Raw genomic sequence first — 20,721 nt, 5'->3', positions numbered from 1 at the left:
TGTCCGCTCGCTTCCAGCCCAAACCGCTCAACCGATCGTTCTGAAAGTTTCAGAGATGAATGTCACCGACCCTACGACGGTCATGCATTGAAGTTTCGTCAAATTCGGTCGACCAAAAAGGTCTACACAGGCCAGTAGACCAATTTGAGCAATTTTTTTTTTCTAAAATCCTCAAATTTCATCTGATTGACTTGAAATTTGAACAGGATTTGCATATCAGGTCATTGAATTCAACCAACATTTACTTTTGAGGTCATCGTCGGTCAAAAGGTCAACATTGGCCATAAGGTCAACCCAAAATAGGGCAAATTAAAAAATTGTTTTTTGAAAAATTGTCAATTTTAATTCGATTAATTTGAAATTTGAAGACCATTTTCAGATGAGGTCGCTGAATTCAACTACCTATTAATTTTGAGGTAAACATAGGCCAAACAGCCAATTTGGGCCAAATTTTCTAAAATGCTCAATTTTCATCCGATTGACTTGAAATTTGAAGAGCATTTTCATGTCAGGTCGCTGAATTTAACCACCTATTCATTCACAGGTCAAAAGGTCAACGCAGGTCTAATTTCTAAAATTGATAGATAGGGCCAAAAACTAAATATATCACTATATCTCAAAAAGTTGTGGATGAGTTGAATAGGTGACAAGAACAAGCGGATTGGATTTTTGGTTCGGATCCAGCCCATCAGTGGGATACAAAACGTGAACTCTTCCAACCTGGCGGAGGTATGCGCTCTATCAAGTGCCATTCCACTTTGTGCTGTTTTGTCAAGTTGTCACTCCATGAGTGATTTTTCATTAAACTTTTCTCTTTTTGGAGCATAAATTTAGTTTAATATAATAGGTGAAAATTTGGATTCTTCAGTTCCACCAACCAATTTTTACTTCTGCCGCTGAAGGTGAAGGAGGTTATGTTTTCACCCCTTTCTGTTTGTTTGTTTGTTTGTTTGTGTGCAGGATATCTCAAAAAGTTGTGGACGGATCTGGATGACATTTTGTCGACAGGTTCGGTGTGTGACAAGGATGAGCTGATTAGATTTTGGTGAAGATGTGAATCCGGATCCGACTACTATAATTTTTTCAATGATTCTTCACCATTTAGAGATAGGGCTCAAAATGATATTTAGCACGATATCTCAAAAAGTTTTAGATGGATTTGGACGAAATTTGGTTGACAAGTTGGGTGTGTGGCAAGGACGAATTGATTCGATTTTGCTGAAGATCCAGATCCGCATCTGGATACGAGTATTGTATAATTTTTAAAGTGATTCTTCACCATTAAGAGATAGGGCCAAAAACGATATAGTACTGCATAGCATGATATTTCAAAAATATAATGGGTCCGATATGTTCTCATGGATCGCCCTTCTGTGCCCTTCTGTTTTTTCTCTGAGATCTCTCTCCTGCCTATAATCTTCTTTCCTTCTCCCCTTCACATCCGCTTCTCCTTTCATTCTCTTATTCCCTTTTCCGCTCCCCATCCCCTTCTCCCCTTCCCAAAACCTTCTTACTTTCCCATCCCCTTCTCTCGTTCCCATCCTGTTAACCCCTTCCCATAATCTTATTTCCTTCCCCTTCATGCCTTCCCACCCCCTTCATCCCTTCACATCCCTTCTCCTTTTTTCCCTTTTCCCCTCCCCATCCCCTTCATCCCTTCCCACCCCCTTCATCCCTTCCCACCCCTTCATCCCTTCCCACCCCCTTCATCCCTTCCCACCCTCTTCATCCCTTCCCACCCACTTCATCCCTTCCCACCCACTTCATCCCTTCCCACCCCCTTCTTCCCTTCCCATCCCCTTCATCACTTACCATCCTCTTCATCCCTTCCCACCCCCTTCTTCCCTTCCCATCCCCTTCATCACTTACCATCCTCTTCATCCCTTCCCACCCCCTTCTTCCCTTCCCATCCCCTTCATCACTTACCATCCTCTTCATCCCTTCCCACCACCTTCTTCTCTTCCCACCCCTTCATCCCTTCCCACCCCCTTCATCCCTTCCCACCCCCTTCGTCCCTTCCCACCCCCTTCGTCCCTTCCCACCCCCTTCGTCCCTTCCCACCCCTTTATCCTTTCCCACCCTCTTCATCCCTTCCCACCCCCTTCATCCCTTCCCACCCCCTTCATCCCTTCCCACCTTCTTCATCCCTTCCCACCCCCTTCATCCCTTCCCACCCCCTTCTTCCCTTCCCATCCCCTTCATCACTTACCATCCTCTTCATCCCTTCCCACCACCTTCTTCTCTTCCCACCCCATTCATCCCTTCCCACCCCCTTCATCCCTTCCCACCCCCTTCGTCCCTTCCCACCCCTTTATCCCTTCCCACCCTCTTCATCCCTTCCCACCCCCTTCATCCCTTTCCACCCCCTATTTCCCTTCCCACCCCCTTCATCACTTACCATCCTCTTCATCCCTTACCATCCCCTTCATCCCTTAAAAAAAAAAAATTGTATACATTGTTGAGGCTCGTATGAGAGCAAACACACAACAAGGGAGGCAGGAGACAAGAGGGGTGGGAGAGGAAAGGACAAAGCAGTGGGGAACAGAGACATCAGAAGATCTGTGGGAGATGGATGGGGTGGGGAACATGGGATATACAAGATGGACACTACATGGACTTTCAGGAAGGAAAGCAGGGAATTTGAAGGAGGTGGGTTTGGAGTGGATTAACGGGGGTAGAAATATCGAGGTTTTTGGATGGGGGAAGATAGGTGGTTGTGAGCAGCTGTTTTGAAGGCCTGGAGGGCAGAATGGGATTGAAGAGAGTGTGGGAGTTTATTCCAAAGGTGGGGAAAAAGAGGAATGAAAGAGTGAAGGTGAGCAGTGATTCGTGATTTTGGTAGTTTTATCAGAAGGGGGTTGCTGGCGGACCTTGAGCGCCCTGCGGAAATAGGGGGGAGGAGGGGGACATATCGCAGACAGGGGGGGGGGGGCAAGACCGGAGAGGATACGGAAGAAAACAGAAAGACCACTGACCTGCCTGTAGTGAGAGAGTGAGACGCCCAAAGACCCAATGATCCTAAATGTCTTGGTTTCCACAGCATGAAGCCGAGAAAGGTGAGAGGCAGGTGCACCAGCCCAGAGGGGAGAGCAGTATTCCATTAGGCTGTGGATGAAAGCTTTGTATGTGGTCAGGAGCTCAGGTGGGCCGAGAAAGGACTGCACTGTGGAGGATGCCCAATTGGCGGCTGGCTTTTGGAGGCCAGCTTGAAGATGTGGCTTTCCCAGGAAAGATCATGGCAGATAGTGAGACCCAAAAGCTTGAACGAAAGGACTTCTTCAAGAGGATTGTTGAGAAAGTAGATGGGGTGGGGGGGGGGGGGTTTGCAGATGGTCCTTTCGGAGAGACATAGTGAGAGTGTGAGATTTGTCGGCATTGAAAGACATGTTCCACGTGTTGGACCAGTTTGTGATTTTATCCAGATATGCATTGAGCGAAGAAGCTGCTGCTTGCTGGTCTGAGGCATGACAGATGGTACGGCAGAGGGTGGATTCATCAGCAAAGAGATATAGAGGATTTTCCAGAGAGTCAGAGAGATCATTGATGAAAACCAGAAAAAGAACAGGGCCCAGAAAGCTGCCTTGAGGAACTCCAGCCTGGACAGGAAGAGGGGATGAAAGAACTCCATTTAGGGCCACACGTTGGTTGTGACAGGAGAGGAAGTCTGCGAGCCATGAGTGGAGATGGCCTAGGATACCAGAGGAAGAGAGTTTGGTGAGCAGGGCAGGGTGCCAGCCGTGTCAAAAGCACACGATATATCTTGGGATATAGCTCGGATTTCCTGTTTGGCATTGAGGACCTCCATCCATTGTTGGGAGAGCAGAAGCAACACATCCAGGGTAGAGTGACCTGTTCTGAAACCAAATTGAAGATGGGAAATCAAGCCATTGGAGAAGAGGAAGGATTTCATGTCTGAAGCGATGATGGATTCCATAACTTTGCTGATGATTGGGAGAAGGCTGATTGGTCTGTAGTTGCAGGGATCTGTTTTTGCACCTTTTTATGCAGGGCGGTAATGTTTGCTGATTTCCAAGCAGATGGCAGATGACCTGAGCAAATGAGAGGGTGAATAGAACAGAGTTAGGGTGAGCAAGAGCAGAGGAGCATGTTTTTAGGACACGTGGGCTGATGCCGTCTGGACCGGTTGCAGAATCTAAGTCGAGGTTTGACTGCAAGCTCTCCACCTTGTCAGAAGAAAAGGACACAGAGTCCAGGGACAGTTGGGTACGACTGGGAAAGTGGCTACTGAAAGCGATGAGTTTCGGACACAAGATTTAGATGCAAACACACCGAGTTTAGGCATTCAGCCTTCTCATGTGCGGTGTCAGAAGTGCGGCCATTTGAGGTAGGGGCGGGGGGATGGAGGGGGAACATACACCAGAAACAGATTTGATTAGACGCCACCAGGATTTTTGAGGAGCGAGAGAGGTTTGAGAGTTCAGACTTGAGATGAGAAAGATGTTGTTTTCTGTCTCTCCTGAGGGTAGATACACACTTGTTCCGAGCTTTATGGAAGGAACTGAGATTGCCCTCAGTTGGGTTTGCTTTCCATGAGGCAAAGGCAAGTTGTTTCAGGACAACTGCCTCGCCACAAGATTCAGTGAACCAAGGGCGGGAGGAAGTGCACGTGGTCAGAAGAACCGATTGGAACGGAGGAAGAACAGCAGATATAGCAGATATCTTCAGGGAAATTTTCCAAAATCAGATCCAGAAGAGATGGAGTACTATTGGTTGAGATGCGGGTCGGGAAGTTGACCGATTGAGTCAGTCCCAATGAGTCGCAGAAGTCTTTTGCTGAGGTGCCATGACAGGTGAGAGAGGTGTCCACACCCAGGCAACTGGCATGTGACAATTGAAGTCGCCACATATGAGGAAGAGAGAGTTCGGATGAGAGGATAGAAGTTGGGCCATGTTTTCGGATAATGATGTGAAATTGGAGTCATCACTGTTCGGTGGACGGTACAGTACACATATAAACATGAGGTGGGAGTGGAGGGGAAGCTGTAGCCAAAGGTATTCCTGGGAGTGTGGGGGAGTGAGAGCAGTGCATGGAGAATGAGGAATAGAGTCTTTGATTAAGAGAGCAACTCCTCCACCAGGACGAGGCTCAGGTTTGTCAAACTGGAGGAGGGAGTAACCAGGGAGAGATACTTGGGAGTCAGAGACATCTTGGAAGAGGAAAGTTTCTGTTAGGCAGATTATGTCTGGTTTGTCAGTGTCAACCTGTATGGAAAGATCTGTAAGGTTTGAGCGAAGGCCCCGGATGTTTGAGGTCCACACTGTTAATGAAGAGGAAGGGGAGGGAAGTGGGAGGTTAGGACAAGGGAGGAGGGGGGAGGTGAGGAGAGTTGTTGAAAGAGTGGGGGATTGCAGAAGAGCGAGGGGAGGGGGCCGAATGATGAGGGGAAAAGGCTCTGTGGTGCTGGGTTGAGGTATAGTTGGGGAGTAACAAGAGAGGGGGTGGAAGGCAGTTGAGGATTTGAGGAGGTGGAGGAGAGAAGGCAGGGGAAGGAGGAAGCTTTGTGGATGTGAGGGGTGGGGGGGAACTTTGAGAAGGGTGAGATAGGGGGGTGAATGGAGGGAGAAGGGTGAGTGGGGAGAGTTTAGGGAGAAAGGTGAGAGGGAAGCTTGGAGGGGGAGGAGTGTGATGGTTGCTTTTAAAGGGAGGGGTGAGATGGATGAATTGGCACTGAAGTTGGAAAAAAATTGACGATTGAAGGGAAGCGAACAAGCATAGCAAACTGGGTTTTGTTTTTAATTTTAATTTCAGAGATGCGATTCAAGACATTTCTTGATGGATGCAATAAAGGCAAATTAAGAGAATGGAGAGAAGAAACGTTGTAAGAGTTGGATTTTTTTGGACAAGCTATGAAGGAGAGGTCGAATTGAGAGCACTCTGTTGAAAATAGAAGAAGAGTAGTGAATTATGATACAGTAATGAGAACCACACGTGTGAAAGAGGAAGTTGAAGCATTCCAAGAGACCGTTTTATTATTATTATCATTCGTATTATTATTAATATTATTGTTATTTTTATTATTTTTTGATAAAAATTGCATAAGGTTAGGTAAATCCCCTTATCCTTTTATCCCCTTCTCCTTCTATCCCCTTTTCCCTCCCCTTCCCATAATCTTCTTCCCTCTCCTCCCCACCCCCCTCCTTCTCCACATCCCTTCCCCATCTCTATCATTTGTGAGCATTTTTTTTTTAATAGAAAATGTTTTGACGAGGGATTTAGCAGAAGCTCCAGCAAAAGCAGAAACGTAATCCACTGAGTTTTTGAATAAATGCATTACCATTAAAGACAACCGGTCTCTCCAAGTTAGGCGTTTCAATGAATACAGTAGTTATCTTGGGGAGGGCAATAAAAGCTGCGGGGCATTGCTACTGGGTTTCTTGTTTTTAGCCTGTATCTCACGGATAGGCCAGATCTGAACCAAAATCGAATCAATTCCTCCTTGTCATACACCCAACCTGTCCACCAGGTTTCGTCCGAATCCATCCACAACTTTTTCTTTCCCAGAATTTACCAATGGTATGTACAGTACATCACATTGCTATAAGCACATTTTACCTTATTGAAGGTTTAGAGGTGATCAATTTCAATATGAAGTCTTTCATTAGCCCCTTGTCTACCTCTCGCTCCCCTCCCCCTTTCTCTACCCTTGCACCCCCTCTCTCCTCTCCCCTTTCCACTCCCTTGCCCCTTTCTTCTCTCCTCTCATTCTTTTCCTTCCCTCCCCTTTACTCCCGTTCACTCTGGACCCCTCCCACCCCTCATTCTGTCTCCTCTCTCTCCCCCTCACTCATCCCCCCCTTCCCCTTACAATGCTACTGGGTTTCTTTTTTAACCTCTCCTTGCAAAAATATGGACATGTAGAACACAAAAATCCAAACCACAAGACTGGCCATCTCTTATTCTCTTCACATACTGTCATCGTGTCAGCGGCCCAGAAAGGGATACTCGATGACACAACAAACAAATAATTATAACATGTGGGGGTTTTAAACTTCTATTATTGCATCATGAGGCAAGAAGTTGCATGGCATTGCTTTATTCGGACATTTATTTTGCAATAACAGGATGCCAATTAAATTGTTTGTATTAATTATCTCATTTGTACACCACCCTGCTTTCAAGCTGTGGTTGACCCCCAGGAGACTGCGAAGGACCAGGGTGACCAAGCAGGCTCCACCGATCATAAAAAGGTGCGGGGAGCAAAGCGACTTGCGCAAAAGAAGACGTCAACTTTAAAACCGGTTCCATCAGAGCTTCGGAGAAGCACCCGGCAGAAGCAACAGTCGAAAGTCGATGTTGAGACCCCTCTTGCATCTGGTCAGAAAAGAGGACAGAAGCCATTGGCTACCGAAAGTATTGATCCTCCCAAAAAAACAAAACTGCCATCTAAACATGTGAAGGTTGAGAGACCAGAAACCTCAACGAGTGAGAAACAGAATGATGGTGCAGCCCAGCAGGCACTGAGCAAAAGAAAAAAGACCAAAACTGGAGATGAAGATAAAAATACCGAACAAGGTGTGGTATTTTACTTTGGTTTCTGTTTTCTATTGTATAAAATAGATGTGCGTGCGTGCGTGCGTGCCACTATTTTTCTCAAAGATAGCTGAATGGATGTTCGTAAAAGTTTCGGAGTTTCATAAATTGTGCTCATCTGAATCCATCCCCCTGGTGATTGTGTCACCCCCCCCATCCACCCCATAGTCATACACATACACACATACACCTGAGGCCAGTTGCATTTTGGCTGTGAGTAAACTTACACATGCAAAGCTGATGTAAAAAATCTCCCATCAATAGTTCATGTGGGGACAATCTGCTGCGCCTGTTTGCCGTTGACCTCATTGACATCAGTGACAGAGGAATTAAATAGCCTCTGGCCATTTAAAACCTGTTTCGTCACATATTTTGGCAAGTTTGTTCTTAAGTATGCCATCCTGGCATTCTACTTGCCCTGCAGACTCAGGATGGCACGGACAGTGGAAGTGTTGTTTTATTTGCGAAGCTCTGCAGAGTTCCTTGGTAATATCCGATGTAAAATGTGATCCTTTATCACTGGATATTTTGTAAGGTATCTCATACCTGCAAATGTACTCTTTGAGCAAAAGCTTTGCCACCATATGTGCATCACATGTTCTGCATGGATATGCCTCAATCCATTTGGTGAACACATGGACCACTACCAAAATGTAGTGGTAATTACAGCATTTTGGTATGGTTACAAAGTCCATTTGAATATGGACGAAAGGCCCCCAGGGTAGAGGATGAGCTCCTTCCGGTTGCTGAAACACTTTACCAACATTCTGGTGTTGACAATACACACAGCTTCTCCAAAAATTTTCTGCCACTGCTGTAAATTCTGGAGCGTGCCATGTTCGTAGCACCTCCATCTGCACCCCCGTTTGCTCGTGTGGCCACTTCCTTGAGCCAAACGAGCAAGCCATGGTAAAAGTCCCTTTGGGGCAACCACCTTACCCTTCTTTGAGACCCAAAGTTTTGTTTCTGTGTTATAACAGCAATCTGTTTTCTCCTACTTTTCAAAGACGAGTTGCCCCCACCCTTTTCCCTTATCAGACAAATCATACACAGCCTGGCAAACAAGGCAAATTCCTCCACTTCACAGCAGGGCATTTCTTCCCCCCCCCCACCCCACTTTTTCATTTTGGTTCTGCTCCAATGAACATGAGCAACTTTTGCTTCATTTTAACACAACCTCTCCATTTAGGATGTAAATTCATTTTTTTCCTCAAAACCAAACCATAACTCGTATATTCTCTCCGTGGGATCTTATAATCCAATGATTCCTCCACTGCATCCAGCACGATGACCTCACCCGTTCATGGCTGATCTGAAGGTCATTTGTCCCAGTGTTGTGGTGCCGGGTTCAGTGGCGAGGACGACCGCTAGATGGAGCAGTAGGGCCGTCTCCCACCGAACACCGGAATTGAAGGTCGTAACCTTCGGATAACTCCGAAGGTCACGGGTCCCTTCGTGGACCGTGGATGCCAATATTTTGACAGTGTGGGATAGGGTTAATTGTCGAATTCCAATTTACCTAAGTACCCACACCGTCTAACTACTGGGGAAGCCACACTCTCGGCCGACTTTGTCCGAACCGAGTCGCTGTTACCGACTCGGATCCGGCGTAACCGAGCGGGGATTACCAAAGCCTGCCAGACCAAATGAACAATTTACTGCACAAACGGCTTACCTATTTCTCAAGCCCGCGCCATGCTGGGTCAATGATAGAAACGACAGGCAACGAGCTGGTACATTTAACATGGGGCTTATTTATAATGGGGAGAGGGAGACAAAGAGCAGAGTGACACCGAATATAATCAAATGTACAATGATGCAAGGCACTTATATGGTTTCTACTTAAAGACTGGGCCCACAGACACACACACATCCAAAAAGAAATGGACCCCACCGGGTCTTTATTCGGTCCTCCAGCCGAGGAGGATAGTTCAGCTGGGGGGCAGAGTTCCGTGGTGTACCTGACCGCGTCGTGCGGCTTGCCGACCTGCCCCTGTGGAGCCCGGGATTCTTGGCAGGGAAGTTGGACGCTCCGACCACCAGCGCGCGCGCTCCAACACAAACCACCACGGTGGGACTCGAACCCGCATGGTCATCCTCGCACCAAGCGCCGAGGAGAAGACCAGGGACGAAGACCGACGACCACAACAAGGAGTGCCCAGCAGGCCAGAACACAGTTAGGTGTCCGACCAACAACCTTTTTCTCGTGCACCACTCGATTCTCTTCTCCCCTCCCCCTCGCGGGGTGAGGGGGGATCCGCTCTCTGGAGACTCGTCTCTGGATTGGACGGGGTGTTTCGGGTCTCGTGGTGGCCAGCCGTGATTGGAGGAGGGTCACGGTAGGCGGGGAAAAACATGACCCTTCTGGGCAGAGTCTCTGTGGCTGTTTTGGCGCTTTCCTCTTCGTTGTCGCTTAGTTGAGACATTCTTCTTTCCCTGGGCGTTCTGGCTTCCCATTGGCTGGGGCGCGTGTGTGATGCTCGCTCTTCGCTCATTGGGCAGAGGAAACACTCCATGCCCTTTTATTGGAGCGGGGTTCCGATCTGAGGCGATGGAAGCCCCGCCCACATCTGTGCTCGGCACGCATGTGCGTGAGGAAGGCCGATGGTGGCAGAAGCGAAGGAGGACGTTGTTGTTGTTGTTGTTGTTGTTGTTGGATATTAATTCTAACTAAAAAATAACTCGCAGCACACATACACTTAATCATCCATTAAACATAGGGAAGGGACCCTAACTATAAACACATACTTATCGAAATAACTGAACTGCGGGGACTCTGGCTGTTGTGTGCAAATGGCTGCCAGATTCGTAACACCAGCAACCTACTTTGCATAAACACAGCCAGGCAGAGATTGTGCACCCTTCCGGAACGCCCCTCGCTCTGCACACCAAGCCTCATGTAGATTTCATTTTAATTCTCTCACGCTTGTAACCACAACACAACTGCGTATGTGTTTGACACACACACGTATCCACATGCACTGAAATGTTGTACGTGAACTATTTCAGAACATTGACTCAGTATAAACACCTCACGATAAATCACTTTGGTTCCATGCACGATAAATTAAATAATTCTGATGTTAATTCGTAACTGGGTTTAGCATCAATCATCTTTGTTTTACTTTGTTCAATCATCGGACATGCTCTCTCAGCTTCTATCTCAGCTGGTTTATTGTCCTCAATTATTTTCCGCATTCATTTGCTACTGTCTTATACGAATTCCAGGCGGCCTTAAAGGTCACATTCGCTTTCGTACCTCCCCTCTCGTTCTCATCCACTATTTGGCGCTGTCATCTGAATATTTCCTCCCCATACTCCCTGCGGAAGGAGGAGAGCTATTGCCGGTAACATTTTCTGTACTTCTTTAAGGGTATCTTGTGCGTCTTTTCAACTCCTCTTTATGCTCGCGCTCTTTGTCTGCTCCTCTCAAGGGTCTCTTCGGCCCACCTGCCACAGATTTTACAATCGACTGGTTTTCGAGTCGTTTTATCTTTTGCTGTCGTTAATTCCCTTCTCAAGTTTTCAATTCTGTCTCGGTGGAATCTCTGTTTTTCTGTTCACTCTGTTTACAACTTCACATCTTTTGAAGTTCTCGACCCAAAGTTCTCATTCATATACTCGGCGTTGCACCCGCTATGAGTGGGCACATCGCCATCCCCTGCTTTTTGATGCTGGTTCCAAATAACCGTACTTCTAAATCGCTCCGAGCACTCGTCAGCGCTCCTTTTTCTTTACAGCAATTTCTTTAAACTCCTTGGCCCCCGGCTTTCGCAACCTTCAGCAACAAAGTGCCCCCGTTACTTGCCCTTGTGGCCATCCTTGTACCTCTTCGCCATCTTGTGACTCGGCGACTGTGATCCAATACGCAGTGTCTCAACGCTGTTAACACAACTTGGCAATTCAAGAACTCTTCAGCACAACGCCTCTTGTCCTCCACCTCGTAACCAGGCACTTTTATCAAAACATACCAAGATGTTACCCTGACTGAAGGAATATTCTCTTATTCTCTTGAATATTCCCTTATTGATTGGCCGGCTCCTTACCCCGCCGAAAACCCCAAAAAGTCTTTTATTTCACTCGATAAACAGCTACGTATATATCCTAAACTTTAAAATTTTTGGTTCGGGACTGCACAGCATCTTGCAGAGAGGCGGGCAGTCTGCCTGGTGGGAACAGGTCACCCTCCAGCAGAGGCCTCTCACTTTTGGCTCCACTGGTGTTCGCTGATCACCGGACAGAGGCCCCTTTCCTCTTCTCGGATTGAGGCTATCGATCCCATCTTCGTCGCCAATTCTGTGGGGGCAATTCGAGCCACCTCAAGATAGAAAAACCTTTAGTTCAATACAAGCTGTTTATTCAGTGAAATAAAAGATACTCTTGTGCACAAGAGGAAGCCCAGCTTGCAACGATGTTGCAAGCCGAAGACTCAACTCTACATAGAATATCGTCACCCTCATAACAAAAGTGCCTAAGTTTCATCAACGAATAAAATGACTTCGGAACTTTTGTTATGAGGGTGACGATATTTGCGTGTGTATATGTAGTCTCACCAGGGTGTGTCTAAACAACAGATGGAACTTTGTGGATTTTAAAATTGCAACATAGAAGGCTAATTGGTCTGGTATGGAGCTTACTTATAGCCCCGGGAGGGGGTGTGGGGAGGAAGATGGTCAACAGATAGATAAGGTTTTGCAAGGTTATTTACAACTACAGAGGAATGTGTGTATTCTGCCCTCTCCTAATTTTCCCAGCATATATTTATTAAATTATTTCTCAAACCACTAAACTAAAGCTAATTGGCATTTTTGCCTTATTATAAATTCACTTAACAATTCAGTTTCCACAACATACAGAATGCTACAACCACATTTTACCTTATTGGAGGTTTTAGAGATAACCCATTTCAATATTTAGTCTTTCATTAGCCCCCTCCTCCATCTCTCTCCCCTCTTCCCCCTTTTTCTACCCTTGCACCCCACTCTCTCCTTTCCCCTTTCTACCCCATTGCCCCTCTCTCCTCTCCTCTCTACTCCCTCTCCTCACTCTGTTCCCACATTCTGTCCCCTCCCTCCCTCTCACTGATTCTCCCCTCCCTCCTTCTCCATCACTGTGTCCCCCCTCCCTCCCCCTTATCCCACTCCCCTCACTCGTCCCCAAGCCTGGTGTTGGCTTAACGGTTAAGGTGGCTGGCTTAAGGTCTTCGTGTCTTGAGTTTGAGCTCCTGCCGTGCCACTGACATAACACCAGGTGGGTTGGACTCAGCCTGTTATCTTTCCAAGGTCGGTAAATTGAGTATCAGCTCACTGGTAACCCGGTACAGCTGCGCTTCCAAATAAATGATGAAACCAGCAGCCACAAGTTGCATATGAAACAACAACTCTGTCCCCCTTCCCTCCCCTCATTTTGTCCTCCATTTAGTCCCCCCCTCTCCTCCATTTCCCCCCCTTTTTCTCCCCCCTTTTCTCCCCCCTTTTTCTCCCCCTTTTTCTCCCCCCTTTTTCTCCCCCCCTTTTTCTTCCCCCCCCTCCTCTTTCTCCAATCCCCTTTCCTCCTCCCTGCATGCGCCCAATCAGAAACGGCTATTAAAATCTGTTTTGCCTTTTAAAACATCAATATCCATGCGATTTGCTTCCAGTTTTATGCAACCTCGTCTTAAACCATCTTCGCCACGATGAAAAATGAAATTAGATAGATAATTCAAGTTAGGATAAAGCTGTAAGAGAGTCAGAAAGCGCGAACCTTACACGAGAGGCATATTAAACCTCCGACTTCATAGAGTACAGAAACATGGTGGTGGTGGTATATAAATTGTGGGTGGGTGGAACTCGCACGCATGCACTCATGGACATACACATGGTTCCTCTTATAGTATAGATAAAGATAATAACACGACCACCCCTCCCCCTGGCCACTCCCATAGGGAGCAGGTGTTTCTACTCCTGTTTAATTACATTAATGCATTTAAAAAAAAATCCTCGCTGAACGTTTTTCATCAACCTGTTCTATCTTTACAAGTGTATTATTTTCACCTGTGCTGCATTTTGTCACCTTTCCGTTTTCCTGCTTTTCTTCATACCTATGATGCAGTACATTGCATAAAACCATCTTACAATGGGAAGGATGCTTGAAATAACCTTCTATCGGTGTAAAGCAGGCAGAGGATGTGATCAGATATTGAGGCAAACATAAAATATGATTGAGATACTTGCTTCACTGTAACAAACCACATTTGCCATTAGCAATGTAACAAGGAAGCCAGTAAATGCATTGAAATAAGGCCATCAGTTTTTCAGCTCCTTGTCTTTGTGAGGAAGCCAACTAACATCTCTGTTGTTTGAAAGTTGAGGTTCGGACTATGTTGGTGAAGGGGAAGGCACCGGTTGATGCAGAGTGCAAGCAGAAAGTTGGAAAGGTGAGGATCATGACGAGCTCAGAAAAGCTCACGTGAGGTCCGTACCGGTGTACAACGTAGTAACTGATATTTCATCCCAACCTGTACCCTCATGTACCAGAGACTGGAATTTTATTCTGCAATTTATTTCAACAATTTCATTTGTTGAATATCATTTGGACTTTCATTTTAAACCCAGTACTTTGTATGTCACCAGGTCGAATATCTTGCCTAACATCTTATTCTTTTATCTTTCATAGGCCCATGTTTATTGCGAAGGAGATGACGTGTATGATGCAATGCTAAATCAGGTTGGTGGACACGTTTTGTTGAAGGTTTTTCTTCTTTTCCTTTTGTACCACCCTTTGAGTTGAATTGTCAAGAAAAATGTCGAAGCCCTCAAACAAATTTGCACCCTGAAACCAAAATGGATCGATTTACTGCTGGTGAAATCACGAATACTAGTAAAGTGGCAAATTTCACGCACAATTATTGACAGCAAATTGCACTCAACATTCTCTCTATTTCTTCTTTGTTGATTGGAGAGTTCAAACTCAATAGGTTTATTGATCGTTGCTGCACAGGTTTTCATGGTATCGGAAGCATATTGGGCTTTCCGAGTAATCATGACCTAACTTTAAAGCATTTGGGTGGCTATTTTACAATGCTTGGGGCAAACCTGGCTTTTTATATATAAAGTCTAAGTTCAGGACAGAGGTTATAAGGCAATGCACTAAAAGTCAGTTGGTTAGACAACTTGTGGGCACAACAAGGAGATCAGCAAATTGGCGGAAAAGAGCGAACGAAACAGCAACCTGCAAATAGACTGGTTTGGGTTAGTGAGGAGAAAAGGTCATGGTTAGGGATCAGGAATGACTTGATGTACTGGTGGTGCGTTCAGAGGTGGATTAAGATTTTTGGGGGGGGGGGGCCTGGGCACAAAAAATATTTGGGCCCAAAATGCCCAAAAAAGAGGATTCCATATTATTTTCACCCAAGAAGGCCCAAAAAGAGAACTCTGTTATTTTCACACTCATTTAACGCTTGTAGCAAGGTATTATGTACACATTTAGGACACGGGGGACCAAAAAATGAAAGTCATATGAAAGAGGTCAAGGTCATATAAAATTAACAAATTGATCAAATTGATCAGTGTTCATTCAGGTCATAAATATATATGCACATAAACTTAACCAAAGAAATACATGCTGTGATGAACCAAATTAACATCTTCGGATTAAAAGTGCAGATTTCCTAAAAACGTTACGTACTTCCTAACAACCTTTGATGTTCTGTATACTGAACACAAACTGGCTTTTGGTGTTGATTTTTATATCATCTGGGCCATCTTGGTAAACTTATTCTATGGTTATAAAATCAAGCTTATAGCTCCCAGTAATTTTGTAGCAGCTTGGTAAATGCAATTTGTTCCGCACTTCCTAACATTTTTGACCCAATCATGGAAGTGAACCTAAAAACTGGTTATGTAGTAATGATCCATGTTGAAACTTGCCATTTTAAATCATCACTTTAGGCAGAAGTAAATTGCTATTTAAGATGTTCTATCAGATGTATTTCAAATTTCTGGAATAAGATTTTGTAAGCTTCACTATGACTGGGGGAAATTTTGCAAAATCTGAGATTTTACACATTTGAAGATGCCAAGATATGCAGAAGGTCATAAGAAATGTACTGTTTCGAGGAATTGTTCTATTCCTATGTATAATGATATATATCAAACAAAAAATGCATTTTCAACCATTTTGGACAACATATACAATCATACATGTAACCCATTTCTAAAAAATGAGCTATAAAAATGGAAAAATAGCCTGTGTTTGGATAAAAAACATGCTTTGTAAGCAACTATATCCATAGGACCCATAGCAAAGTATACATTTTCTGAAAGCACAGACACTTGGGCATTATATAACATTAAGATTGTTTATCTTATTAAAACTGGGTTCAATATCTAAGCTTTCTTCTCATTTAGGACCACAGTGTACACAATGCCATGCTACAAGCCTGAACCTATGTTGCTTTCGACTCGACTGCAAAAAATGTGGAGGAATTCCCATGTTTTATTGCTTTTTTTTCCCCCCTCTTTGGAAAAAAAATATGCCGTGTTAAGGTGTTCCATGACCAAGCAGCTTGCTATCACTTGCCAAGCCAGCTGTCCCTTATCAACCGTTTCGTTGGAGTGCTTCTTTGAGTGTGTATGCCATTTGGCAAGCATTCTACAAGCTCATTGGTTATGGAACACACCCCAGCACTTGTAGTTACAGTGGTCTGTTCCAGTTATCAAGTTTTTTTTTTGTTGTTGTTTTTTTTGTACACATAGACGAGGCTCTTGGAAGAACTAAAAAGTTTCTTGTAGAGTGCTCGCTAAGTGGCTTAAGCACTGAAGTAAGCAGTCCAATGAAAGTGTTGATAAGAAACACAAGCTGGTTGGTAATTGAACACACCTCAGCACATGTGCGAGACCGAGGACCTTTTTCTGGTTCTGCTGCTTGTTTACTGAAAAAACTAAATTTGGGGCGATTTCCCCCCCCCATCCCCTTTTGTTGAACTTTTTTGCTTTTCAGCACCGCTTGGGTCGTTTAGTCTGATCCTTGGGACAGGTGCTCTGATTTTTAAAACCGCAACGTTCCGCATTGTGCACGGGTTAGTCCATTTCCTAATGAGGAGTGTTTTGTGATCGTACAATAAATTGTAGTGTGGATTTGCTGAACAATATCGATTATGTATTAACATTAGGAATTATACAAATTTTATTTTGGTTATTGTTGCATTTGTAAACATTAAATGTAGTTATTATTCCACTTACTCTCTACTAACCTAACCTCACCCCATGATCTTGTAATCGTCCTGTTAGTTAAACATCAAGGAAACGTGTTTTTAATCGATTTATTATGTCACATTGCTTTCTTTCCTTGAGATGAAGCATTCGCTTTGCGCTGTTTATCACCACTCACAAGTTGATATGCTTTGTCGGAAAAGTGAGAACCCCACCCACGGGAGACCCGTCTCGAAAGATTGTGAGCCACAGTCGGTTGTGTGGGGGCCCCCATGTTATTGCATTGGTTGCATGGTCCTTATGCTGCCTCTGCCTGGGGCCCACCTTGAGTGTGGTGGCATTCCAGGGCCCTGGACATGGGCCCTGCTTGCACATGCATCAATCTGCCACTGAGTGCATTACCAACTTGAAAGCCCGGGAGGGAAGAATGGGATTGAACACATTTGGTAAAGAGGTTCCACAAGTGGGAGTAGAGAAGAACAAAGGAATGGAGGTGAGCAAGGAAGCTTAGTAGATTTTGGGAGCTTCACAAGGAGTGGGTTGCTGGAAGAGCTTGTGTGACCTAGCGGGATTGGGAAGTGACTGATGAAAACTGAAGGATGTCCAGGGTTCGTTGACAATCCTGAAAAGAACCCTCGGAACAAAGATATGAGAACATAAACTTCAGAAATTGGTCCTTGAAACGTTATCCTATGACCAAATCGGAGGTGGATACTTTGGATCCTGGGAGGAGGAAACCTGCAAAATATTGGAGATTATAACCAAAGGATGACCTGAGTAAATGTGGGAGGAAACAGGTCACCAACCTGTATGTGATGAGAGAGCAGTACTGTCATCCCTATTCCGTTTTTTGTAGGTGATACCGTTAATGTTGAGAACTTTGGATTCCACATCATCCAGGAGAGATCGGTGTGAAGTGGGGGAAACAAACCATGTGGGAGAGCTATATACAATTGAGCTATGGGCAAAGGTCTTGTAGATTTTGAGGTCATAGGTAAAGGCTAAAAGGACACTGATTGTCTTGGTAGAAGTAATTATTAAATGATACTTCCACTTTATTTTACCTTTTCCACAAGGATCAGCTTAACCTTGCTCGAGCCCTCGAATGGTTCTTGAGATTGCATGACTTTTGGCACGTTGGTTAATTTCATCTTCTTGATTTATGAAACTACTTTCCTTTGATACAGAAACGTGTTATCTTTTACATACTCTTCATTATAAAGAATGGCTCCTTGATTCTTCAAACAGGATAAGTTAGTTTGAAACATTCCCAGTTCTTCATGTAATTCAAAATAACCATGAGGCTTCCCTTTTCGTCTCGTCGTCTTAAGTGTTCAGTGTCTCACTGGTCGATACTTATCTCACACCTTCCATGTTTTCCAGACCAACTTGCAGTTCAACAACAACAAGTATTACATAATCCAGTTGCTGAGAGACGACAGCTCTCTAAAATATAGTGTCTGGATGCGATGGGGAAGAGGTCACTCATTGCACTCACCATCACACCATGACTTCCATTTGCCTTTCTATAATCACACTTATCTTCTCATTCACATTATTATTACCTCCACCAACGAAGGTGAAGGAGGTTATGTTTTCACCCCTTTCTGTCTGTTTGTCTGTCTGTCTTTGTCTGTTTGTGTATAGGATATCTCAAAAAGTTGTGGGCGGATCCGGATGAAATTTTCTGGACAGATTCGTTGTGTGACAAGGACGAACTGATTAAGATTTTGCTGAAGAGCCGGATCTGGATCCGACTCCCAGCATATTTTAAGTGATTCTTCACCATTGAGAGATGGGGCCAAAAACGATACGTTCCATGATATCTCAAAAAGCTGTAGACGGATTCAGACGAAACTTGGTGCACACGTTGAATGTGTGGCAAGGAAGAATTGCTTCCAATTTTGGTGAGGATCCGAATCTGGATCTGGATCTGATAATTTTTAAAGGGATTCTTCACCATTAGGAGATGGGGCTGAACCGATATATAGCATGATATCTCAAAAAGTTGTGGACGGATTCGGATAAAACTTGGTGGACAGGTTGTGTGTGTGTGTGGCCACGACGAATTGAGTCGGTTTTGGTGAAGATCTTGATACAAGAATTATTTAACTTTCAAAGTGATTCTTCACTATTGAGAAACGGGGCCAAAAACGATATAAAGCACGATATTTCAAAAATGTATTGGGCCAAATATGTTCTCGTGGATCAGGCATTACGTGGCGAAGGTATGCGTTCTACCGAGTGCCCTTCTAGTTGTCATTATTTTGCTGTACCTCCTTTTGCCTTTCTTCACTCCTTCTTCCATACCTTCTTCACCTTTTCTCTTGCTCTTCACCCCTTTCTTCTCCCACAAGCTTCTATTTCCACCCCTTCTCATTCTTTCGCTCTTCATTTTTCGATGACATTGGAATTGTGAAGTTTAATCACGAGGAAAATTTGTTAATTAAGAGCAGATATCAACCCCAATCAACATCTATTTGTTGTCTTTGCAGTGGGGAAGAGTGGGCAGAACAAGCTCCAAGACTACGGATTCAACCTGCTATCTGCAAAGCAAGCATTCACCAAAAAGTATGCCTTCCATGTATTCTGTTGTACTTTTCATTATGAAATTTGAAACAGCTAATCTTGCCATTAACCAAGTGGACTGCTTGCGTGTTGAAATCCAATGCAAGGTGTGTGTGTGTGTGTGTGTGTGTGTGTGTGTGTGTGTGTGTGTGTGTGTGTGTGTGTGTGTGTGTGTGTGTGTGTGTGTGTGTGTGTGTGTGTGTGTGTGTGTGTGTGTGTGTGCGCGCGCGTGATAGCGATACATATTTTACAAACATGACATGGCCAAAAGTATGTGGACACCTGCTCGTCCAACATCTCATTCCAAAATCATGGATGTTAATATGGAGTTGGTCCCCACTTTTGCTAATTAGTTAGCCTCCACTCTTCTGGGAAGGCTTTCCACTAGATATTGGAACATTGCTGTGGGGATTTGCTTCATTTCAGCTGCAAGAGCATCAGTGAGGTCGGGCACTGATGTTGGGTGATTATGTCTGGCTCGCAGTCGGTGTTCCAATCATCCCAAAGGTGTTTGATGGGGTTGAGGCCAGGGCTCTTTGCAGGCCAGTCAAGTTCTTCCACACCGATCTCAACAAACCATTTCTGTACGGATCTTGCTTTTTGTGCACGGGGACATTGTCATGCTGAAACAGGAAAGGGCCTTCCTCAAACTGTTGCCACAAAGTTGGAAGCACAGAATCATCTAGAATGTCATTGTATGCTGTATCGTTAAGATTTCTCTTCATTGGAACTAAAGGGCCGAGCCCGAACCATCAAAAACAACCCCAGACCATTATTCCTCCTCCACCAAACTTTACAGTTGGCACTATGCATTCAGGCTGGTAGAGTTCTCCTGGCATCCGCCAAACCCAGATTCATGTGTTGGACTGCCAGATGGTGAAGCATGATTTATAACTTCAGGGAACGCATTTCTACGGCTCCAGAGTCCAATGGCGGTGAGCTTTACACCACTCCAGCCGACGCTTGACATTTGTGCATGGTGATCTTCGGCTTGTGTGCGGCTGCTCAGCCATGGAAACCCATTTAATGAAGCTCTTGACGAACAGTGCAAGTGCTGACGTTGCTTCCAGTCAGTTTGGAACGCGGTAGTGAGTGTTGCAAGCACCGACGGACGATTTTTCCACGCTATTCACTTCAGCACTCGGCGTTCCCATTCTGTGAGCTTGTGTGGCCTACCACTTCGCGGCTGAGCTGTTGTTGCTCCTTGACGTTTCCACTTCACAATAACAGCACTTACAGTTGACCAGGGCAGCTCTAGCAGGGCAGAAATTTGACGAGCTGGCTTGTTGGAAAAGTGGCATTGTATGACGATGCCACATTGAACATCACTGAGCTCTTCAGTATGGCCCATTCCACTGGCAAAGTTTGTCTATGGAGATTGCATGGCTGTGTGCTTGATTTTATACACCT

The 20,721-nt window shown here is 45.0% G+C and overlaps 1 protein-coding gene across 4 annotated transcripts in view; it reads left to right on the top strand.

The window, feature by feature from the left end:
• PARP2 (poly(ADP-ribose) polymerase 2) overlaps nucleotides 1-20,721 on the top strand; it is a 141,682-nt gene that overhangs the window by 1,529 nt on the left and 119,432 nt on the right. For 3 of the 4 annotated variants that reach the window (XM_085894897.1, XM_085894895.1, XM_085894894.1), the window contains exons 2-6: nucleotides 7,142-7,534; nucleotides 13,897-13,967; nucleotides 14,207-14,257; nucleotides 18,127-18,223; nucleotides 19,239-19,314. In XM_085894897.1, the coding sequence (XP_085751023.1) occupies nucleotides 7,142-7,534; nucleotides 13,897-13,967; nucleotides 14,207-14,257; nucleotides 18,127-18,223; nucleotides 19,239-19,314 (688 nt within the window). The remainder of the gene's footprint in view (nucleotides 1-7,141; nucleotides 7,535-13,896; nucleotides 13,968-14,206; nucleotides 14,258-18,126; nucleotides 18,224-19,238; nucleotides 19,315-20,721) is intronic. The other variant, XM_085894898.1, reaches the window with a different exon arrangement.

This window comes from Eptatretus burgeri, chromosome 9 (assembly GCF_056783735.1).
Source record: "Eptatretus burgeri isolate ZD-2024b chromosome 9, Ebu_testis_v1, whole genome shotgun sequence".
NCBI lineage: Eukaryota > Metazoa > Chordata > Myxini > Myxiniformes > Myxinidae > Eptatretus > Eptatretus burgeri.
Note: the sequence above shows the minus strand (reverse complement) of the source record. Positions and strands in the feature narration are given on the sequence as shown.